Consider the following 26888-nt stretch of genomic DNA (forward strand, 5'->3'; position numbering starts at 1 on the left):
GAATATCTGATTTATCAACCTTTCATTTAATATAGCTATTGATTGATAAAATATATATTATATAAAATCTTGAGAATGAGAACAAAACAAAATAATAAAGCACATGTATAAATATAACAAAAGAAATTACACGTTTTATATGATTTAGGTTAATTTCTGAATAATAAATATAAAATCATTATAAACTTTTAACAAGGAAGTGATCTTTTAAAGTAGAATACATTTGGAACATTATAACTGTTAACAACAATTATTCATTACATATATAATAGATGTACTAGTATATAACATAGACATTTAAATGTATATATCTATTTTTCTATTCAATATAAATCTGTTTTATCTACCTTTTATTGTATAAATCAATTGATTTATTGAATATTGAACACTGAAACTTTTCAGAGTTTTAAAAATAATCATGAATTAGGAAGTGATATGAAAACATATCTTGAAAACTTTAATGAATATAATGACTGGACCTTTGCCATAAACGAGAGAATGAGAATGAATTGTTGGTGACATCTAGTCAGAAAATAATTATCTTCCATGAAGGCAGTTGATGTAATTGTATGCGAATACGTTTTATTACTTAATGTAAATAGCAATATACTGTGTTTATAAAAAGCAAGAAGTTGTTTACTTAAAAATGAATTATATAAGTATTATAATTATAACTATTTCGATACGCATCGAACTGACCAGTGGTTTCTTTGCAAGAACATTTCGAGATGGAAACTGGAGGACTAAAAGCCACGTAGATATAACAGGACCGGGAACACTCCGAGCGATAAACAAATATATCAACGCCAATAAAGGAGGATCGTTAGATGATTTTTTTCAAGATGGTAAGCAAACCTTCATTTTCTAATTGAACCTAATTTGCTACTGATTTTTACAGTTTGTTCTAATGTTTTTGGTTAATACACCACAGTAACTGTCTCGTGTTAGGGTTGAGGGTTGAGCACATACTAAAAGTAAAATCACTCCCTGCATGGGACTTTGAAATTAAGCTATGAAAGTGAGGTTCCTTTGCTTTAGGTTTAGAAATGTGCGTGTAAGGGTTTTGTTTCACGAAGTAAAAAGTAAAAACACAAAAATACTGAACTCCGAGGAAAATTCAAAAAGGAAAATCCAAAATCAAAAGGCAAAATCAAAAGTCCAAACACATCAAACGAATGGATAACAACTGTCATATTCTATATAAAATAGGAAATATTTTCCATACACAAATTGAGATTAGCTTAACACTCAGGATAAAATTCGAATATTAGGCTATTTGTAAATTTCCAATAATAAAATTGAGAATCAAAATGGGGAATGTGTCAAAGAGACAACAACCCGACCAAATAAAAAACAACAGCAGAGGGTCACCAACAGGTCTTCAATGTAGCGAGAAATTCCCGCACCCGGAGGCGTCCTTCAACTGGCCCCTAAACAAATATATACTAGTCCAGTGATAATGAACGCCATACTAATTTCCAAATTGTACACAAGAAACTAAAATTAGAATAATACAAGACTAACAAAGGCCAGAGGCTCCTGACTTGGGACAGGCGCAAAAATGCGGCGGGGTTAAACATGTTTGTGAGATCTCAACCCTCCCCCTATTCCTCTAACCAATGTAGTAAAGTAAACGCATAACAATACGTACATTAAAATTCAGTTCAAGAGAAATCCGAGTCTGATGTCAGAACATGTAACCAAAGAAAATAAACAAAATGACAATAATACATAAATAACAACAAACTAATAGCAGTTAACTGACATGCCAGCTCCAGACTTCAATTAAACTGACTGAAAGATTATGATTTCATCATATGAACATCAGGCACAATCCTTCCCGTTAGGGGTTTAGTATCATGCCATCATAACATATATGAGAAGAACATAACCCGTGTCATGCCAACAACTGTTTTTAGAATAAATGTGTTTAGTTCCGATGCAAAGACCTTATCAGTGACTCAATATTAACGCCAAAATATGCAATCTTTAATGACTTGACAACAGTATCGTAATTATATCCCTTCATAATAAGTCTATTCAAAGGTTTTGTAAGTTTCTGAGGTGAATACTGACACCTATAAATCTATGTCTTCCATAAATTATTTCTTCTACTACACTTTTAGATCCCAATGGCCAGGCTACAATGATGAAGAAAGTATCTGCATTGACAATAGCAGTTGCTGATACACAGCAGAACAAGAAGGATATAGCTTATATTCACTGTCAGGCCAATCAAATTGATCTCGGTAAATTTTAAATTACGAGCATATTTAGTCTTCCTATAATATATGTTCTTTATCTTTTCTATAATCCATAATAAATAAATTTGGTGTATTTACTGTCTTCTGATTGGTTAAAAGTATTAGTTTTATTTTCAATGTTGTCAATTTTTATGGCGACACGCCCACTCTGACGTCGTGTATTCATACGCCAACATGTGTGTACGTTGTTATTGTTAATGTAAATTCTATAAAAAGTTCTTTTAGCCTTAGTTTTTATAGAAATTTATTTATAATGAATGGCAATAATTTATTTTGAATTTATTGACCCATAAAATTAATTTTTGACTCTTCACATTTTACATAATCCGCTTCGCGGATTATTCAATGTGAAGAGTCAAAAATTAATTTTATGGATCAATAAATTCAAAATAAATAATAGCCATTCATTAACTGTTCACCAACTGTTAGGGTCAATGCATCACGCAAGTGATTTGTTCTTTAGAAAATTCAATAGACTATATCGTTGAAAATATCAATTGTCAAGAGCTGAAGGTGATAGTACTTTTTGTTTTTTTGCATAAAGGAAAGAAAATCATGTTAACATGAATAATTTCTGAAAAATCCTTCAATTTTAAAAAACATGGAAAATATTTAAAAAAAAATTTGGAGGGGGGGGGGGAGAATAAAGCATTTCAGAAGTAATCGAAAAGAAAGAAAAGACACGATATTTTCTCTTTTCTAGTAGCACAGATAACCAATAGATAATGTGAAAATGAAATATTTTACAAATAATTCAAGCACCAAAATAGATGTACATGAAATCTAGTTAACCATAAACATTTCACTTCAAGTCTTATGATATACGACTTGAAAGATACTCGATAGATTCACAAGTGCCAATTTCCGCAGAAATATCTTTTAAAAACTTCAATAATCTAAAATTGTTTTTATAATTTATATATACTAGTGACTTGTTATTGTTTGTCATTATCACGTGATTTGTTTTGATTCCAGCACATAACTTCGTAAAATCTTGTAAACAGAAATTGATTGCGCGAAAAGATGACATTGACGAATTCATAAAACAGCTTGGTGAATGCCTCTATACTATACAATCATTCTACAGTAATACGAACTGGGTTGAAATGAACGGCGGTGTTGCATATGAAGATTTTGGTAAATATGAGCATATTGATGAATGATTTGATTGTCAAAATAAGAAGTTGGTTAAAAGTCAATGAGGGGGGATAGGAGGGGTCTTGATCCCGAAATCCCGGACTTGAAAAAAAGAAATCCCGAGGTCCCGAATTTAAATAAAGCAAATCCCGACATCCCGAAATCCGAAAAAAAAGGATTCCCGGATCCCGAAAGGGTCAATCCCGAAATCCCGAGCTTAAAAACACCCGATCCCGGAGTCCCGATAAAGGTCCTATCCCCCCTCGTCAATGGAACATGAGCACAACAAAAAGTACAAAGTTACACAAGTATTTGATTAATGAATATCTGGATTAATGATTTGATTATCAAAATATATGAGGGAAGAACTGAACATCAAGGAATCGGTACCAAATTCATATGCATTGTTCTCTTAAAACAACTTTTTAAATGCTTAGTAGGCACTGTACAATTGCATATTTTTTCATTGAAATAGAACATGTATATGCACATTAAAATTGATAACAAACGTTTTTGTTTTAAAATAAACCACTTGAATTTGCCCTCAACAATAATATATGATCAATAAAACAAATAATACCAATTACCACAAACCCTCACATCATGTCTTTTTATAACAGGAATAAATGATTTGATGGAAGTAGCGGCCATGGAAGAAGACACCTGTCTAGATAATGCAGATTACAAGTATGTATAAAGATTAAAATAGAATTAGATAAACAACATGAACAAGGAAGTAGGGGGTTTAATGTTAAAATAAATGTTGGTAGATGTTATCGATTACTTTGCATACATTTAATTAAAATAACTTATGTGTATTTACCTGACATTTTTGTAATTGTCCAGAGTATCAGTCTCTCAAATCGACAAAAACTTTAAATTTGTTTCGAAAGAAGAAATATATTGATTTCATGATTGATTAAAGAAAACCAAATCAATTATGTACGGTGGCAGAATGATGCCATGCAAGAAATATTTTTTAAATTGTAACCACAACATAATATTTTGTTCCCACAAGATAATATATTGTGCCCACTAGAAAGTGTTCTTGTTCCCACAAGATAAAATGTTGTTCCCACAAGATAATATATTGTGCCCACTAGAAAGTGTTCTTGTTCCCACAAGATAAAATGTTGTTCCCACAAGATAATATATTGTTCCAACAAGATGATAAATTGATCCCACAAGATGGTATATTCTTCCCACAAGATAGTATATTGTTCTCACAAGATAATATATTGTTCCCACAAGATATTATCATGTACCCATTATGACCATAAGAATAGGAGCAAAGAAAAAAACTGAAGTTGTTAACAGGGCGGTATCGATAATTTAATTTTTATAACTCATATGCACGTCTTTATTTAAATCAAATACGAAACGGACATTTTGTAAATTGCCAGTATAATCATCAGCTGTCTCATATTTCAACAAATGCTTTGAAATTGGTTTGAAGGATAAGAATTGTTAAATGAAAGAAAATACAAATTAATAACGAGAATAATAAGAATACGAAACAAATGATTGGTTGTTGTAACTTTAAGTGTATGTTCACTTTTATCAAGCAATTAAATCATTCAATGATGATTTTATCAGATTACCATTACCAAGTTAGTTTGTTTCTTGCATTGATAAAAGCTTATATGCAAGAATGAAGTGTTTTCTGGTTGTAAGAACCTTTATCGCTATTTTGTTAATTTTTCCTTTGATCTTTTTTAGTGATAATTTTTCATATCATACTACTCTTTTAAGATGGGATGGAAAATAATCGCTAGAAAGTATGGAGCCACGAGGCTCAATGAAATTGAAATGAAATTGACAACGTCGTCATAGGTAAAATAGTGATGAACAGATTATCATTTAACATCTCAACCTGATTGCTTTTCTCGCTTTCGCCGAGACCGGCTCAAGCGAGAAAATCAATCTCGTGGAGATAACCAACGATAATGTATAATTATCAGTTCTAATATTTACATATCTAAAAGGATATGATTTGAATGACATAGCAAACCAACACACATCTATACGGTAAACGGACACGGAATTAAGGACCTTGAATTTAACACAAATATCAAATATATGCTATCTATTGCAACAACAAACATGACAAATCTTTATAAAAAATCACAAATCGAGGTTACGATGTTGGAAAATCATATGAGGCAATAACATGTGAACTTGTGACTTTTATATTTAGATCCTCCCCCCCCCCCTTAAATGCGCCCAGTAGTGCACTAACAAAAGGTAAATTTCGACAGGAGATGCATTAACTGGTTTATAGAGTATATTTCGTTTTTGCAAATTCTCCTTTACATTTGCTAACCTAAAGATGACCTATTAGTACATTCCTTTTTTTTCCACAGTGTCGTTGAATTGTTCATAATCCATGTAATCTTGTTGTTTTAGTTCCGAATGTAAGAACAACATCATATTGAACGGTAAACTGACCAGTGGGTACCATCACGGAAGAGGGAATACCAACAAACCTGCAAGTAGGAAACCTTTAATTCAATTAACTTTATGAACATTTTGAAAAATCTAACCTTATATGGCAACCAATATCGCAGTTTATTAAATATTATATATATTGTGGATGAGGTGGATATAAAAATTTGTTGTCCTGCAAACTTTGTGAAGTGCAAATTGATTTATTCTCATTAAGAGCACAGATGACAGCAGATAATTTAAGGTGTCAATGAAATATATTTTCAAACGCGACTCTGATAGGAATACTATTTTTAATGAATATAATGATTGTAGAGTTCGATTTTAAACTCATAATAATTTCAAATAAATAAGTGGATGGCCTTTAAATTATTATATTTAAACCGATCATTTCTGTAATTTCTTTGCCTAATTATTTGAATTTGATTGAAAACATATTTATTACTTGTATGTGAATAGTTTTAAAACTGATCATTTCTGTATTTCTCTTTAGAGGCAATGGGTTCATCAACTGGTAAATGTAGTCACGGAGGTCCTGACGATGACAGCAGAAAGCTTGTGGCCAGATGTGGAATCAATAAGGATTCCCTTACTCCAGAATGGTCACCACATTCTCATTTACACAAACAAGCATATACGGCCGCTATCCAGGCTACAGAGAACTTTCTCGTAGCTAATGGTCAGTGAAATAACCCATTTTGAGTCAATTTTGAATTGGTATCAGTTGTTCAGTTTAGCTTTGCAATTGAATTTATAATGGCGAAACTGTTTTGAATTTTAGTTTTTTTTGTGTTTTAACACCACTTTTAAGCACTGCATTTAGGCTATTACGTGGCGACAGTTATTGTTGGTGGAGGAAGCCGGAGTGCTTTGAGAAAACCACCGACCTTTGATAGGAAAACTGACAATACTAGTCAATTAAGATTGTAGTCGAGTGCATCCTCAGTGTTGACTGGCTAGTGGTTACAGTAGTAACTACTTAAAACACTCGGCCACAGAGGCCCCTCGGTTTAAAAAGTCATTGGACGGTTATATACAGGTATATTGATATTATATTTTAAAATGTTTTGTAAATTTGTAAACTCGTGATGAAACACAGTTATATTCCTATTATTCTAACGAATAATACGACATATAGGAGATGTACATATTTTAAAAACACATAACACATACAAAAATACTGACAACAGTCACTATAGTACAGTCTATGTTTTTTATTCTCGAAAATATACAGGTTTATTTGCTGTACGTTTTAAGTAGTTCTTTACTCAGAACCTGTATCCAACCTCACGGTATTTTGTATTTATTGTCTTTATTCAAACACTTCACCATGAATTTTCTGGTTTTATCTTGAAGGTTTTACCCGTCAGGAAATTTGTCGTTCGTGAGAGATCTTTCAATGTTATTGCTGTATTTATTCACAAGTTCGATTTGGAGCTTTATTTATGTACCAACATGTATTCTTTTCTTGTGTATATTCGTTGCAGTCAAATCTCCTTTCGTTCATCCTTTGTGTAGTGTAAACACAAATGCATAGAGCAAAGTTCCTCTATTGATTTGGTTCGCCATCAAAGCGAAAGGAATTGAAATCATACTTCAAAAAGAACACCAAGGCAAAATAAAAGAAGAGAATAGACCAAAAGACAAACAACAGTATAATATAGAAAACTAACGACTGAGCACAGGGACCCAGGCCAACCAAGGATGATCTCATGTGTTCCCAAAGGATCGATAACCATATCCTGTATCACATGTGACACCCTTCGTGTTGTTCATGGAATATAAACCTGTACAAGGAAAGATTTAAATCGGAAATAATACTGTTGCATTATATTATTACTCTGTTGTATTTTATCAATGTAGTCTATCTGGTTTTGTTTTCCTTGAACTTATAATACAGGTTACCAAGACTTCCACGGAGAGAAAAATAATAAGAGGTAGAGTTCTTGGGTTTGCATCTGCATAAGGCTTTGTATTAGCCTACATTTCAACGGTCGTCACTAACTTTTATACTATCATTTCGATAAAAGGGCGGTTCCAACCTTGACCAAAATCATCATTTTGTCTAGGAACTGAAGTGTTATGCACAATTGGACCAACATTATTTGAAGATGTCTTTCATGTTAAAAGACGGAAGGATATGTCTCTAGCTATGGCAATAAACTATTCTGATTCGATGACAGATGATATCGGTATAACCGTTTCACAGATGATATTGGTTCCTTATGTAGTAACTTCATAACCCTTCCCTTTTCTCGAATGTGACCTACCAAATTAAACTATTTACCGCATGTGTAATAACATAAGCAACACGGCGTGTGCAACATGTGGACCAGGATATGCTTATTCTTTCGGAGCACCTGAGATCACACCAGTTTTTGGTGGGGTTCGTGTTACTTAGTTTTCAGATTTCTATGTTGTGTCTTCTGTCCTATTATTTGTCTGGTTATTTTTTTGTTTTTTTTTGTAGCCATGGCGTTGTCAGGTTATTTTCAATCTATGAGTTTGACTATACCTCTGGAATTATTCGTCCCTCTTTTCTGATCAAACAAAGCAAAATACTGTCTCTTGCATTATTAACTTTTTTGTCTAGGAACTGGAGTGTTATACACAATTGGACCAAAATTATTTGAAGATGTATTTCATGTTAAAAGACGGAAGGATATGACTCTAGCTATGGCAATAGACTATACTGGTTCTATGGCAGATGATATTGATGCTGTAAAAAAATATGTGTTAGAACTGTTAACAAATACCGTAGGATCTGCTAATGAGCCTGCTGATTATGTTCTATCTTTGTTTCATGATCCAGGTAGGAATTGTTTTATCATGTTTTTGACATTTTGACTCTAAAAATTGTTACTTTCTGAATTGGTAAAATGGACATAATGTCTTTATATTTGTTATACTTAGCGTCTTTGATTTTATATTATGTAGATTGTAACCCCTCATTTTTCTATGACATGATTATTAGAGTAAACGAAAAGAAATATATATATATACAACTCGTCTAAACCTCAACCCAACAATGTTAGATCTGTTAATTTGCTTTCGCTTTTTTTTGTTCTTCCCTCTCCGGGATTCGAACCCATGCTACTGAGATATCGTGACACTAAATCGCCTGCACTGTAGCCGTCCTGCTAGTCCACACGACAACCTCGGTTTCATTAAAAATTAGGCTTTCGGTGGCTGGGTGTTACCTTTCCACGTCAGTTTTAATCTAGCGTCGTACTACAGTACATGATATACAAGGCATGGAGATGTAATTTTTACAGATCAGCTAAAATATCTATAGTAAAGGATCCTACAAATTAATGTAAGATACAGTCACAGAAAATAATTATATTTATAAGTACGTCTGAGCCAGTGACAACTCTACAACAGATTTTTCCATCGGATCACCAGCAGTGATGGTGATACATGGCTGTGTACATTATGTATATACAGCTCGTCTAAACATCAACCCAACAATGTTTGATCTGTAAATTTGCTTTCGCAAATTTTTTGTTCTTCCCTCGCCGGTATTCGAACCCTTGCTACTGAGATATCGTGACACCAAATCGCCTGCACTGTAGCCGTCCCGCTAGACCACTATATTTTACTAATTATTTTAGAAAGCTGGAATTCTGCCTATAAGTACGATGATGGGTATGAAATGATAAAAAAGGTTCAAACAATTGAATCAGTCGGTGGTGATAATCCAGATTGTCCTGAATATGCAGCAGCGGGGATGTTAGCAGGTATTATATAAACATCATCATGAATTGCTTATTACATTCAAGCTATTTTAAATTTGTGGGATTGCTTTCCCATTGGCAATGATACCACACCTTCTGATATTATATCAGATATAGAAATACTGTTTTAGTGATATCAAATAAAGTTCACGTTTCCTCCAATATGAAACTTTATTTTTAATATTTTATACTGATGAATAAAACAAAAATCATGCTCTCTGGTAGGACTAGTACATCTCCAATCGCAAAATGAAGGGACAATATGTAAAACCTTATGTATAAGAGAAATGTATCAAACAGTTGTTAATAATATTGACTGAAATTTCCCTTTTATCTGTTATTCGGTGAAGTTAGTAAATGATTTTCATTTCAGTTTTTTCTGTGTATTTTTTTACGTTCTGAGGAACAAAATGTTAGTTTAAACATATTTATTTATAGTGGATCTGGAAACATCACAACTTATATCAATCCCTTTCAACTATGCGGGTGCGAGTTATGCCTTGTAGCAGCGTTAATCTGCTCTTTTTTAAATCTTCAAGGTGTCTTTGACGTGCAAGAAAAAAATACTCCAAAGGTTAATGCCGTTATGTCGTGCCCAACAGAATTTAATAAAATACAACTTTATTAATCCAGTTTCACAATTGGGTTATTGGCTTCTAAACCTGAATATTGTTTTGATGGTAGTTCTATATTTTCGCGTGTACAAATAAACACATTATTTAAGGCAAAAACACACATTGTGCAAATGGTTTCTGTAAGTTGACTGATTAATCAGTAATTCTGAATGTGTTAAATGTTTATTTGGGTGTGTGATATCACATGCATGAAAATGATGAAATCGTTTCATTGCACAGCAATAGAACTGATGAGAGATGATTCACCTCTGTATGTATTTACGGATGCAGACGCAAAAGATGCCGAACGCATGCAAGAAGTCATTGATGCAGCCAAAGCAAAGAATATCTCAGTATCTTCATTGTTAACCAGTCAGTGTGATCTCAAAAAACGATCAGCATTAGGTTTGTATATTTATGATGAAAATGAAACTGTGGTAATCTGTATATGCTGTTTACTTAAAAACAATTGAAGGTATTTATCCCAATTGGCATACATATCTCTGACATTATAATTAACATTGTTCAAACATTTTAAAGTCATTGCACTTGTTAAAATCCTACATATTTGTTTCCCTTCTCGGCTCATTGACCGACATAAAATTTAACTAAGCAGAATACTTCTGAATATTTAGGCATTATAAGAATAAGTGTTTTCATTGGCATTAAAACAATTCTCCACATTTTACCAATTGACATTGATGTTTACAACCATTGGTCATCGTACGGCATTTAACAATGAGCAAAACCCATACTACAAAGCTTTTACAGGCCCCATTATTGAAAGATGCAAAACAATTCAAACGAAAAAATAAAATAAGAAGGTCAATAAACAGTTAAAGAGCATTTAAAATGAGTAGACAAAGTTTTTGCTGAATCTAAATTAAGCTTAAGTTGCTATGCCAAAATGTTAAAAAAACCCTCAGTTTTTCGAATTTACTTCTAAAGTTTTATAGGACCAGCAAATTGACACAAAATGATGTATGAAGATATGGCATGTAATTAAAAGCTGTCATCAATGAATCTATCAATGTTAACTTATCCTTGACCTTTAAAATAATTGCAAGTGTGTTAAGTCAGCTTAAATTTTAAAAGTGTATTCTGTTATTTTAGGTCGGCATGAAAGGTCTGCATCATCATTGTCATTTTTCCAACAAATAGCTGAAGCAACTGGTGGAAGTGTTTATGAAACGGACAAAGAAAACATTGGAAATGTCCTAGACACTGTTATAGGGGTAAAATCTTATTCTGTTTTTAGTTATGTTGTTCAAAGCTACACCTAACATTAGGACTTCAGTTGTAAGAACTCAATATCAGTTCGTAAAAATCAAGAATATTTCTATGCATGACAGACAAGTAGTTTATCTTATGTTATTAAAGTTTTATAAAAAAGACCGAACGGTTCAACATTTAACGGATTTGTAGGATCTGATTTTCATTGGAAAAAAAAGGTAAGATTTTCTTTAATATTGTAGGAAACATTTCCGTCTAGTGAAATAATAATAGACTCGTTTGACTGGTCTTCTGCTGAAACTGATGATCAAAATATTACTGTTGATAGTACGATCACAGTGCTCAAAATTAGTGTCACTGGGTCATCTGCAGAAACAGACGGAGATATATATTATGCTAATGGTAAGTTATATTTGTAGTAAGTTTGGGTATAAGTGTATTTACCATTTGAAAGTAATTGTGTTATTTTTGAAGATGGAGGTACAATTTGTGTTTTGAGTGGCAGCCTTAAAATTAGTACCACGATAATGTAATAGAAAACATGTCCGCTAGCCAACAGTTACGATCAGACCCACTTTTCTTCGTCAGTGGCTGATTAAGACATTATTCGTGTAAACAGCGTGGTGCAATATAGCGACAGATAGAAGTCACGCCCTCTCCGAATACATCCTAAATGACCAATGAAAACACTTGTACTCAGAGGTATAAAAATTACTATCCAATGTTTGATCGTGTTTACTAATTTCATGAAGCAGAAACCGCATTACTATACGTTGACCTTCCAACATTAGCACATAGATAGCACACACAAATTTAATTCAATTAAAACATTAAGAACTTGAAACGAATCAATAGATATCGCCCTTAGTTTTTTGGGTTATGACGCAGAATAATCACGGGGCAATTGTTTATTTATATTTATACGTGATCATGTAGGACCGTTTTTGATTGGATGTAGCTAGTTACAACTGCGTCAAATGGAAATCACTACTTTGTGGATTACAAATACTGACCTAACTTTACAATGATGAAGAGGGGCAGGTTAGATCGTAAACCAGCAACGATCGACGAAGGGAAGACTTCATATGAAAAGAACTGAAAAATAAATATAATGATTTAAATTTAACAGCTAAAATATAAGCTATTAGCTGATTCAACGAGTGTGTTTCAATCTGTAAAATTTACTCAATTAAGCAATAACGGTTTTTGGGCATTATCTGTTGTTTATGACATCATTTACCATGGTAATAACCATATATATAATACAGTACAAACTTATACTATATCTTCACAGTAAAATATATTGATATCTCTATATCTTCAAGTTTTGCATGATTTATATTGGTGTGATTTTCATTTAATGTATACATAAGTTGCACAATCCCTATTGATAAAGTGTAAAATGATAGAAGAAGCATTAATTACAATTATGACAGTACAACTGCGCAATAATCCCAAAACATCTCTTTATTTGGTTGAAAAACTGCAGTTTTCTGTGTAACGTCTTATGAGGTGTTGCTTGTTTTTTAATTGATTTTTTTTCCCATTATTTAGTATGTTTTCAGTCTTTTGTTGTATGTCCTTTGGTTTCTTCATCTTTCTCTCAAGAATAAAGCTGTTTGGCATTCACATCCAAAAGATACAACTGCAGAATCAGTATTTAAACGATAAAAATAATTAGTTGCTGGTAACTTCAAATTGAAGTTATTTTAAGTATATCCTTGAGTATATACCTTTGCAAGATTTTCATTGGTATGATTTATAAAGTGGACAAACATGCTTATGAATTTGAGAAGACACAGGATTCCACTTTAGCGGAAGCTTTGTTGAAATAAATAGCTACTCATATTTACCTTTTTTCACGCCATTTATGCCTTTGTTTATAGCCTGTAGGAATCTATATTTTAAATTTTATAAATTTTATAATAGGTACATTGGAGACATACACATCTGGAAAGTCAACAAGAATATATACCTCATCAGGCGAAACCATTATATCTATCCAGGTATAATACTTATAAATTTGTACATTTACAGAACCCTGCAACAATTATAATAACGTATAACTCAAAGTAAAAAATAGAAAGATAATGATACGGAAACAGCATCTGAAAGAAAGAGTTTTAACAAAATACATAGTCATGGTACGTTTTCATTTGGAAACAATGTATCTACCACAAGCTCTGGTCCGTTATGGGTCTATACTTATTCAAGTTCAATTTACAGACCAGAAACTATAAAACGTCAGCTATAAATTTGAACTAAATTAACTAATTTGACTTAAATTGTGGGTGGAAATAATTCTTTGTTGTTCAAGATTACAAATACGTTACATAAGTGCGTCACTGTCTGTAAAGTCCTGTGCTGTCTGACGTTGATGAAAGAAGTTCGATGTTGTTCTGCAGTTTGCATGTTGTGTCGACTATTATATTATTTGTTTTCGCGTTTCTCTGTGATGGCGTTCTTGCGTGTGTCTGTCTGTGTGTGTGTGTGTGTATTGCTACCACGTTATTTTGTCATTTTAGCGATGTTTTGTCATATAAGCGGGAGGTTTTGCTTCCAATAAAAACAGATTCAACCCATCATTTTTTTCTTAAAATATCCTGTACCAAATCAGGAATATGCATTTGTTATGAAATAGTTTGTTTCTATGTATGGTAACGTTTGTTTGTGTGCCCTTCCGTGTTCTTGGTGTTCCTTTGTTTTCAGGACAACAACTTGTTCTGCTATAATTGAACTTTATGGTATTAACTTAATCTATGTAAAAATGTAACAATAACATTTGTATTGCAAATACATCTAAACCATTACTATCTATAATACTAAAATAACGAGGTCCAATTTGTCAGCCGTCATCGGTTAAAAACGACAAATCAAAGAATTCAATTTTATATATAGCCAATATAGGATAATGGTGTTGATTAAAAATTACACCACTCCAGACCCTTTTGTTTTCCATATAATTAATAGTGGCAATAATTAACGAGTTCCGGGTCGAATCCGTCACCGATACCAATAGTATATTCACCTGTTACCTATTACATTATCTGTACGTTCCGCATCTGACAGGCGCACCATCAAACGGTGTATTTAGGATTTTGCTATATACACGGGTCATAATTACAGGGTTGCAGTACTAATTCAATCATTGACAAATTGTTCCCTATTGTAGTATTCAGTTAGTAAGACTTTCCAAGATGACAATACGAATATTAAAATTCTGGACTTAAAATAAAGCGTATAAGCAGTTTTCAATTTGTTAGCGGGCATGACGTAAAACAGATTATCAAATGATTCAATTTTATTTATAACTAATATAGGACAATGCTGTTGATAAAACAAATACTCCCTACCGGGACCTTTTGTTTTCCAAATAATTAATATTACCAATAATTGAGAAGTTCCAGGTCGACGGGTTCAACTCATAGTTATATACTTTAATTCAGTCACGGACCCGCGATATCACGGATGTGTTCTAGTTTAAATTAACTTTGCTGTATTTCTGGCAATCAAAATGTCATTATGTATTTAGCATCCACCAGGTAGTATCATGAAGCTAAGAAGGAATGTTATCAACGACTGGAAGGTAAATATTACAGCACAGAGCTCTATCAAGATAGACAGTGAACTATTAGAACACACAGATACTAGTGAGATGGTTTCTCTGAAGGGAAGTCCAATTATGGGTAACTATTTTTTCAAATATTCATATCTACCATATCATTGATGATTTTTAAGGTTTCATCAATTTGTGTAGTTGAATAATTAGAGACCGATTATGTGTAAAAGCAAATGCATTCTCGTGGAAAATGATTTTAAACAGTTTTTGTTTCAACCCCACACAGCTTGCCATAAAAAAAGGTGGTTGATATAGTTAACGTACAGCTGAAGCCGATATAACACAATATGTGATAAATGTAGTTTTTACTTTTACAATGTTTTAGTCACAAACTTTCAAATGTCTGTAAATTGAAGACATAATTGTCGCTAATAAAAGAGTTTGTATTTATTTCTAATATTTACCATTTTTTTTACAGATAGCAACTATACTGTTGCTTTGTCTGTGTATGGCTTTGGATCAAATGGTACATGTCACACAATTGCATTGACCGATAGTACCGGAAATGTAATATCGTCACACGAGGCTTCGCAGTTGCAGCGAGATTTCGATACGTTGTGTGCTGCAACTTTCAGAACGCCACATGCTGTAAGTTTATTTTGATTTAACTAAATTTACCTCAGTATAAAAATTAAGGATATATACCCACTAGTCTTTTTCCATGTTTTATTTTAGGAATTTAATGTTAAACGAATAAACGTTGTATTCAATCAAACTAGTAATACAAACAAAGTTAAAAAAAAAAAATCGAAACATTTCCTTTTGATGGATTGCCCTTATTCCATGTCCGTGTTAAGCTTTACTTTCAGTCTTTACTGCTTTGATTAGATCTTCATAGTTTGTTCAATGTTTTTGATTTTTAAATTTATTCACATGGAGCATCATTTGAGTCATTAATTGTCAAAATGTACACTAGTTACAATTGGTTCTGTTATCATTATCAATCCTAATTTTTGTAGAATGTTTCTTTGTAAAATTAATAAGACGTTATCAGCATGTTATAAAAGGTCACATTGCAGGGGGTGGTCTAGGCTTGTATCCCGTTTGTAATTTCACGTGTCCAGATCGACTCCATTTCTCGTTTTTTTCTTAAATATATGAATTTCACCTTATACGCTACAACAAACAAAACAACCAATTCCGCATCACGTTTGGACTCCAATGAGACCCATGTTAACTACTGTGTGATGATTTGTCAAATTTATTAATCAGTAGCAGAATTCTGATAACCGTAAACAACTATACTTAACAGCATTTCTTTTTGAGAGTTTATAAAATACATCATATTCATTTCAGGAATTCCGAGTTAAACTTTATGGGAATGATGATAGTGGGAGACCATTCACAAGGAAGCTCTCGGAGCTATACAAACCTGCAATTGTTGAACTTATCATTACAGCATCAACTGGTAGGTTTACTTTTCTACATTGGCTAGAGGTTTAGGGGGAGGGTTGAGATCTCATAAACATGTTTAACCCCGCCGCATTTTTGCGCCTGTCCGAAGTCAGGATCCTCTGGCCTTTGTTAGTCTTATTTAGTATTATTTTAATTTTAGTTTCTTGTGTACAATTTGGAAATAAGTATGGCGTTCATTATCACTGAACTAGTATATATTTGTTTAGGGGCCAGCTGAAGGACGCCTCCGGGTGCGGGAATGTCTCGCTGCATTGAAGACCTGTTGGTGACCTTCTGCTGTTGTTTTTTCTATGTTCGGGTTGTTGTCTCTTTGACACATTCCCCATTTTCATTCTCAATATTATTTTATATCAGGTTCAGAGGGGCATTGGTTGGGGTATCTCAACAAACATATTTGAATAATGACGTCCGTCCTGAGATTCAAATACATCCAAATTTTTATTTTAATAGAAAATCGTAACCCAATTATATTTTCCTTCTAGACATGTGATAAGATTTTTATCAAACTTTTCAAGAATTGTCTATCTACATCGAATGTTTAAAATCCTTCAGTATTAAAAAAGTACAGAAATGAATTATCAGGTTGTTCCAGTCGGAGAAATAAATGCCATTCGAAATAAGTTGGCCAATTTTCGTGTTATTTAAAAAAATATATAATACTTTATTCTTGAGATTTTGATTTAATTTCATTGTTCTTTTATTTGTAAATTAGTAACAAGCGTAGTGATTAAAACATACACACAATAAAGGACAGACATAAACATTATCAGTACGAAATGACAAAGAGAAAAAAATATATACATATTATTTGAAAGTAATGAATCAATGATATAGGGACTAACGGTTGAAGTATGTGCCTTTTTACGACTCCACGGTTATTTTTCCTTCAGTCATCGACTTCTCGCACTGTAAATTTATAATACACACCAGTAGCTAATTACTATCAAGTTAAATATGTGTAAATTCCTACAAAATATCATATATGTAACATCAATATTGTTTTCAGATGATGTTATAATTGGAAAGGAAAGGCTGATTGGTTATGAAGTTAAAAATTGCGGTACTGTGACAGAGACGTATCAAGTGTCAATATCAGATGACCATTCATTTGTCCACGGATCCACAACTGTAGGGTACACACTTCTTTCAGGGGATGGTGCTAATGGAACCTTTGCTGTTAAGCCTACCACACCCTCTGTTATATTGTATGTATCACTTGTTTGAATTTTTCGAAAAACTAAGGATTTTCTTACCCCAGGAGTAGATTACCTTAGCCAAATTTGGCACAACTTTTAGGAATTTTTGATCCTCAATGCTCTTCAACTTTGTATTTATTTGGCTTTTTAACTATTTTGATTTGAGCGTCACTTATGAGTCTTATATAGACGAAACTCGCGTCTGGCGTATAAAATTATAATCCTGGTACTTTTGATAACTATTAATAAGAAAATACTTCGTTTGAAAATCCGTTCATATCAATCCCCAAATTCAAATACATTACAAACATGTTTTAGTCCGTCATGACGATCCGATCATATAAACGATATAATAAAAATAAAAGTTCCTTCTACAAATGCATAATTTAATGGCAAATTATTTTATGTAAAGATCTCTAAAAACTATTGTTGGTTTCGTTTCTTTATTTTAAATATGAACATTTCTCGTTCGTTTAAATTGTTTTTTTCGGGGCTTTTAATAACTGACTATGCGGTATGAATTTTGCTAATTTTTTTTTGTTCGTACGGTGCCCTATAGTTGTTACCTTCTATGTCATTTCGGTTGTTATTTGTCAAACATACCACATCTTCTTTTTTAAATACATTTCTTTAACATTTCCATTTGTATTTCAGTTCATATACAATAGATGTTTCAATGGTATCAAATGGAGATGTTCAACAAAGTATAACCAGGAAACTTGTGGTTTGTACAATATTTTTAACGATACTATTGTTTTTTGTAGTAATAAACCATTACTGTTAGCTGTCTCTAGGTTCAGTTTTGTCAGTTTTACTGTTCAATTTATTTGCTATTTCCTTTTCTTATATTCATTATAGATATACCGTACAACGCTTGATATGACGCATACTTACAATTAACAATTGACAAGTTTTGGTCCAATATAATAAATATATACTGGTCAATCCTTTCATTAAATTTTTTTCCCCATACCTAATATTTTAAAAAGGAATATGCACTGTATTTAAGCCTGAAATTCACAGGAGCTATAGCCCATGGGCATTTTTTTTAACATCTAATGCGTTTAACACATACATATAATCAAAAGGCCTTTGACGACAATTAGTCTGATTGAAAACCAGCAGGACCAAACTACGACAAAAACAATTTTATATGGCAACAGGATTAAGAACATTGCATAATAGTTAGTAATTTTGAGAAATTTATCCCATTTTTCTTGAACACAAATGAATTAGAAGACGTGGTATTAGTGCAAAGGAGACAGTTCCCCATCAAAATCCAATTGTATAAAAAGTTAACAATTATAGGTAAAAGTACGGCTTTCAACAGAAAGCATGTTTGTCAATTTTAATATACATCTTCAAATTTTCCTTTGTATTAGGTAACAGATGTTGAGAGACCTGATTGTACTGTTGTACATACGGATGGATTGTGTGGTATATCATCGCTTAATACAGCTAATTGTTCGTTATATCCATGGACCGCTTTAGCGGAAGTGACCTTTTCCGGGACACTGTTAGATAGTATATCATCCACTGTTGGAATGTCAGTAAAATTGTCTCATGTCAATATAACGGGATTATCAACTGGACCAATAACTGTTAACATCAGGTGAGTGCATGGCTCTTACAATAAAAAAGAAGTTTTTATAAACATGAGTGACAATCGTATGAGAAAAGGGGTTTACATATAAATTTTCATGTATGTGCAACCATTCTTATAAGTTAACTTTCTGGTTATGCACAAAGTAAAAAATATTTAATAACTTTAAATTCATCATTTTAACTTCTGATTAAATATCTTTAAGAAATTCATTTATATTCATTACTAATGTTGTCTGAATTGTCATTTAACACCAGCAATCAAAAAATCCACAAATGTTAAGAACAAAATGTATCATATCAATATTTGTCGTCACGGCATGTTTCTTAAATGACCCAAAGTATGCTGAGTTTAATATTTGAAGAGAAAATTAGAAAACGCTGCAAAGCATAAAAACAAGATGAACAATAACAAGGATGCATAAACACAGAGCTCATATTCTTATATGTTTTCAGTGGTGACTGTTGTACACCATCGTTACACGTTAATGTGATCGATGTTGATGGATTTATATCACAGTGTGGTCTATCATTTGGTGATGGCCAGTCAGTTCAATCAGTAGAGGTTGTGTCTGAACCTTCCGGATCTTCGGTAAGTTATTGATTTATGACATGCACATGAAACATTTGATAAAAAACAGCACTTCCATGATTGTTTACTAAACTATAAACCAGATACCTTTATCGGGGTTGGCAAATATTTGTCTTACTTACCTATCTACTGGTTATGTTTGTTCTTTTTTATTGACGAACCGTAATTCCTACATTGTAGATTATTATATCATTGTTGTACGCCACACATTTCAACCGTTAGTGTCGTCTGTGTTTTCATTCATAACAACAGGAACATGAATAATAACTGTCTTTATTTTATCCCGTACAAAGGGATTGTAATTTTGGAATGTTAATAGAACACAAGGAACGTTTGAGAAGTAGGGGTACACAATTTTCATTGACATCGGCCACCTTTATGTCACATTAGAAAGCGTGGTACTTTAACTAAGCTAGAACTCAGAATAACCAAAACATGAATGCGTACATTTATACATCCTGCATAGCCTAACAGACCTACCTAGGAATTTAATGTCTGCTTTGAGAAATCCAAACGTCCATAGTTGTATAGCTTCGAAGATGCCATTGATATGAAAATTCGTTATTATATATAGTTGCAAGTACTAAACAACAGCCACATTGAAGCAGGGAAAAGCCATCCGATTTCATTGTATTTTCAGCTTTTACATTCAATATAGGGTTTTGTGTCGGTTCATGTTCTGTCTTTGAAGACATCATGTTGTCTGTCATTTTACGACTGATTGTTTTTGATTGTCCCGTCGTATCGTATTCATCTGAGTTAAAGCTGCTGGAGCATAGCTGTTGTCACAATAACAGAATTCTGTGTTGGTTACCATCCAAATTTTGTGAATACAAAGGAACTACATGTATAAACAACTGCCATACAAATGGGAAGTTTAACTTGGTATTAAACCAGGTACAAAATGTATAACTCACTACTTACTTCGGCAAATGCTCAAGTTAGGCATATGACATTTGCTTTTTACTTGTTCTGTTGATTAATAACGTATGGTTTTGTCAGTTTCTATGGACCTCTCGTTTATGAATTTGCATTGGAGTTAGAATATTTGTTACAGTTTCTGTAGAAACAAACCTGATAATTGGTTGAATATAGTATTGCTAAAATATCACTCTACCATGTCTACCTTCCCCCGCTAGCAGCAAATGTGACTTATCAGACGGGAGTTTGTGTGATGGATTGTATGTTGCTTGGTCTATCTAAAATGTTCAGCGAAGTGTTTTATATTTTATACGGTTTATATTATATTGCAGACATCATATTATTTTTTTTCTAGGCTTTTGTAATCTTCGCTACAGTTTCTTATAATTGCTTCTTTCAGAACAAGCCATTGTTCATCCTGACTTACACTTGTTCTAGGTTAAAACAGTGCCCACATATAGGCGTCTCTGAGTATATATATGCCGGTCAAACCAATGACCTTGAATGCTTTGCGCTGTAGGAAGGTATAGCAAAAATTTTGAACTCAAAAGCAAATTCCAAAAGGGGACATTTATAAAAATTGACAAAATCAAAGAGAGGGTAAAATTCTTTGATTGTTGTAGGCAATTTAAAACATAATATTCTGCTCTTACAAAAGCTAATGAAGTCCTATATTTAGGTTGTTCCATCTTGTAGAATACGCCTTCATTATCCATTGTATATTTGTTCTTGTCCTTAATATGGACGCTAATACTACCAACTAAATGTACACAAAATAAAATTTAATCTCTTTTATCCATTATTGATGTACTCAAAATAAGAATAATTAAAATATAACCATTGTGTTTTTCATGTTGTGTGTTAAGTTATGAATAAAATTAAATTCACATTTTGAATTTTATTTCAAGCAGTCATGTTTTCGACTTCATGTACAAACGTACTTCACAATAATTGTCAATGTTTTTTTTTTATCTTTCAGGGAAATGATATCTACACAATTATCATTATAATGACAGTTTGTGTAACAGTTGTTATACTTGTAGTTATTAGCGCATTTGTTTTGCGCATGCACCAGATTAAGTCGAAAGATGAATTGTACAGCTCCAAAGCCGTCCCAGATAATATAAGAAAAGAAAAATTTAACGCTGAAATGATTTATAAAAAGCAAGGATTATCTATTATAGAACAATAGCTAAATTGTTTGTAGCCTACAAACTGACGTATTCCGTAACAGTGTTAATGGGATGATGTGTTATGCCAATTTTAATCACCTAAGTTTTAGAATGTTTCAATAAATGCATAGTTGTCATCAACAACTTTTACATTAAAGTCGATTGCCGAAGTTTTTTCAATTTTAATTTACTTATGAGTTTTTATGCAGGTCATTATTTCTTATGCAGCAAAATTCCTGCTCTCTGATTGGTTAATCACCAGGATGTAAATAACACCCCACTCTTGTTAGGATGAATTAAAAAACATAAAAGACAAAATTAAGAAGAAAAAAATGTGCACAATACAAAAATAAATAAAATTGAGGACAACAAATTTTGAAATTAAAAAAATACCAAAATTTCCATATTTCTGGAAAATAAAAAAAAATAAAAGTACACCAACAGCGGAGTTGACAATTTGAACTAGAAATTCTTCATTGAATTTTTTTCATGTTACATCCTGGTTTAAAAATGGGTAAAGGAACGCTGCGTAAGAAATAAATTCGTTACTTGATGTAATCATGGGTGTACGGACATAATTATAAATTAACTATAAACAAAACTTTGAATATTTACTAAGGCTTTCTAATCATAGGAACATAATACATTAGCTGTATATAGCAAAACGTTTAGGAACGTTTGGTCCTTAATGTTCTTAAACTTCGTACTTTATTTGGCCTTTTTAATTATTTTTTTCGAGCGTCACTTATGAGTCGTCTGTATACGAAATGCGCGTCTGGCGCGAGTACAAAATTTCAAACCTGGTATATATGTTGAGTTTATTTATAACGGTGTTGAAAATGCATGCACCCTCCGACTACTCCCCATGGTGTATGCATTTTTTTTTTTTTTTTTTTTTGGAAAACTGCTTAAAAAATATAAGAATACAGAACTGAGCCGCCCCTCCTCCATACCATCATAGACTTACTGTGTCACTTTTAAGGGCATTTACTGCTTCGAAAAATTTCTCCCTTTCGTCCTCACTTAATGCACGTATTTCTTTCCTAACGCGCAGCCGGTAGTAAACTCTCCTTGCTTGTCGTCTTAGTCGAATATGTAATTTTTTGCCGAGCGAATCAAGCCAGTCATATGCACCCCTTCCTAAACCTATTGAGCTAATATTTCTGTTCATATGTGTCAAAAAACTTTCTAAACAGCTCGTTTCAAACATCATATGGAGTGGTAGTTTTATCAACTTGTCCTGCGTAGCATTCTTCCAACATTGGTGGAAATACATCTTCTACAATAAGCGCTGACGCCGGAATAAGGACCATCAAAAGGAAATAAGACCTCATTGTCTGCAAAATATGAAAAGTTCGTCAATTAACCATAGGTTTTACTTTAGTTTTTGTTTTCCAGTTTTGAAAATTTCAAACCTGGTATATATGTTGAGTTTATTTATAACGGTGTTGAAAATGCATGCACCCTCCGGCTACTCCCCATGGTGTATGCATTTTCTACACCGCTGTAAAATTCGGTACACCCCTGCAAACACCTAGATACCTAATATCATTCTTCTCTGATGTATGTATTTACCAGTTATGCATTATGTAATAGTTTGTCAGATATTATATTTCATATATAATTTATTTGTTATTATGCTGATGAGCATTATTTCCTTAAAGTCTTAAATTAATCAAATGGAAAGAAATTTATTTTTTGACTAAAATTTGAATATGTTTTTCAACTGACTAACGTAAGCTGTACGTCTAAAGTCTAAATTGAATGTGATTTATATTGTATTGTGCCAAATTTAATTAACATATTTATCCAGGTATATTATTTCTAAATTAAAATTTATATAAAAGAACATATGTTTAAAATTGTTACTTCGTCTTTTCGTAATGAAATTTAGTGAAGGTTGAATGTTTGTTTCTTGGTTCAGTGTATTAATGGATTGATTCCTTGCTATGTGTTGTGGAAAGGTCTCGTGACCAATAGTTAGCCAAAATACATATCCAACTGAAATGTTCTGCAGTGTTTTATTCAGGGGGACGGGAACGAAAACGACTTAATAATAAAAAAAACGACCCTTCACGTAATCGAATGTTTACAAATTATTTTTGAGGAACCCATTTGTGACCTGTTGCAGGGCAAAATGTCTGTCTCTATCCAACATACCATTGTATTACAGCGGAAGCTCATACTCTTCACTATTCTTCTATGTTGTCACACCTTGCAAAAGCTATCAATTTTATTGGTTGTTATTAGTTTATAATACTTGTAATGAATATGACGGATTTATTGCCACTTGACTTATAGCAGACACCAATCAATCTATCAGTACATGAGCGATATTTTAAATGTATTAAAGAAAACTGATTTACGATATGGCCCCACCAACAAGTAGTTACAGGTGTTAATTGATGTACGTAGAGCATTCCAAAGATTTCAAGGGTTACAAACTTCCTGCAAGAGTGGAACGTTAAAACTCATGAGTCGAAAATAAACTTACAACGTTATGGCTAAAATAATCAAACTAACAGACAAACAATAGTACACAAAACACAAAATAGAAAACTAAACACACAGCACACGAACCCCATCATTAATTAGAAAGTGCTCTGGAAGGGTACGCAGATCCTGCACCATATGTGACACCCGTCGTGTTGCCATATTTGTATAAATATTCGACCGTACGTCAACAAGGATTATAGCTCATTACTTACTTATAACTTAAAGCACGAAACATGAAGTAGACTATCATATTTTCACACATTCAACTTCCTGTGAATGAATAACCTGTTATTTATGCACTGTACATTTAGTCACCTGATTTAATTATCATTTTCTCTCTTCGAAGAAGAAGTCATTTTGATTGTCTTGACTAAACCATAGAATTAAATTGAGAATGGAAATGGGGAATTTGTCAAAGAGACAACAACCCGACCATAGAGCAGACAACAGCCGAAGGCCACCAATGGGTCTTCAATGCAGCGAGAAACTCCCGCAACCGGAGGAGTCCTTCAGCTGAAAAGTGTTTTTTTTAACAATGAAGTAGTCCTAAATTAGGTCAATTCCGAAATAAAAAAAACAGTATCAGCACTCATTAGATTTGGCCGAATCTATGGAGACAGACAAATACAAATAAATATTAATGCAATCCAGATTAATAATATTGACGACTGTATTATATGACTTCCCACCAAAATAGTCAAACAGGCATCATAACATATGACCCATCAAGAGCATTGTGGCCCGACTAAGTTTAATGAGTCGGTTTATTCCTTTTATCGAATTATGGTTTTGATCGCCCCTTTGGTATCAACATCCTCATTTTGATTTTGTTCCTTTTTGTTAGAGACTAATACTTCAAAAGTTTTAAATATGTGTGGGTCCGGTGAGGAGGATAGGTTATTCATCTCTAAATACTTTAATCAATCATGCCATTTTGCTCTATTTCTTTTATTGAAAAAGGCCATTAAATAACAGAAAAGTGATAATTAGAATGACTGTCAACGGCAAAACCGTGCCTTAAGAAATATCTTATAATGAAAGTCCTAGTTTCAGAGTTCTTTCCAGTCTTTTGACTTCAAACATGGCTGAATTTTAATTTAGTGTCAAACTATTTGTGGGTCTGGTAGGATATGGTGTCCTTCACACACTACAACAGATGATTTTAATAGGGAAGCTTTAAGATTACATGATAAGGTCTATTTTGGTAGATTCAGACGAGGATTTTGATCAACAATTTCTTTCATCAAAGCCATACGCAAAAGCAGTGCAACGATGGATTGTGCTTCTACAATGAAAAGCAAGAACACTGACATATTTTATATAACTATGCATGTTCCAACAGTAGAAAATCAACACCTGCATTTGTGTACAATACAAATACATCTATTTATAGAGCACAAGGTGTATCAATTGGAAAAATCCTAGCTCAAAGTCAGACATTGTGTTGGTATATGACTTAATAAACTGTTATCACAGAGATATGTCTCGCTTTTTTGTAATTTTGATTATGCAAATGTTGAAATCAAAATAGCAATACATTAACATCTTACACAAGTTATGCAAACATTCAAAGTCAATGAACCATGACTAAGTTAGATGGCTTAACAATGCTAATACAACTGCATACCAAATACCATTGCCTTATTATAAGTCGTTCCCAAATCTAAATACAAAAATTAATTTATAAACTATGTAAAAGTTTCAAAGTCAATGAAGCATGAAGAGGGGATGGGCTATATAATCCCCATGGAAACAATATCATTGATTTAACATTAGCAGTTCACCATAAACTGATCTAATCACAAACTAATACATGTAAACTAAGATAAGTTTCAAAGTCATTAGACTGTGACTGAGGGGCGAGGCCAAAAAGTCGTCATGGAAATGAGATGTGTTAATGCTTATACAACTGAATACCAATTAACATTGGCCTACCACTAATGATTCCCCTTGAACTGACCTAATCACATACTAATACATGATATAGACCATGACTAAGGGGACTGAGCCAAATTATCTGCGTGGAAATGAGATATGCCAATGCTTATACAACTGCATACCAAATATCATCGACCTACCACTTGTTGTTCTCCATAAACTGGCCTAATCACAAACTAATACATTTTTTTTTCTTTTGTTACATCTTCTGACATCGGACTCGGACTTCCCTTTAACTGAATGTTAATGTGCGTATTGTTATGCGTTTACTTTTCTACATTGGCTAGAAGTATAGGGGGAGTTGAGATCTCATAAACATGTTTAACCCCGCCGCAATTTTGCGCCTGTCCCAAGTCTGGAGCATCTGGCCTTTGTTATTCTTGTATAATTTTTAACTTTAGTTTCTTGTGTATAATTCGGAGTTTAGTATGACGTCCATTATCACTGTACTAGTATACATATTTTTTAAGGGACCAGCTAAAGGACACCTATCAATGCGGGAGTTT

At 32.8% G+C, this 26888-nt stretch overlaps 1 protein-coding gene across 1 annotated transcript; it reads left to right on the forward strand.

Moving 5' to 3' along the window:
- The first annotated feature begins 2146 nt into the window (after positions 1-2146).
- Positions 2147-23797, forward strand: LOC143050842 (uncharacterized). The gene is made up of 16 exons (XM_076223949.1): positions 2147-2249; positions 6340-6525; positions 8440-8658; positions 9461-9586; positions 10438-10602; positions 11311-11432; positions 11673-11832; positions 13360-13436; positions 14963-15116; positions 15468-15637; positions 16346-16457; positions 17472-17670; positions 18316-18385; positions 19044-19273; positions 19720-19855; positions 21756-23797. Exons 1-16 carry the CDS (start codon positions 2147-2149, stop codon positions 21966-21968), a joined length of 2442 nt encoding a protein of 813 aa, XP_076080064.1. The 3' UTR covers positions 21969-23797.
- Positions 23798-26888: the final 3091 nt, after the last annotated feature.

Source organism: Mytilus galloprovincialis, chromosome 11, assembly GCF_965363235.1.
Source record: "Mytilus galloprovincialis chromosome 11, xbMytGall1.hap1.1, whole genome shotgun sequence".
NCBI classification, from domain to species: Eukaryota; Metazoa; Mollusca; class Bivalvia; order Mytilida; family Mytilidae; genus Mytilus; species Mytilus galloprovincialis.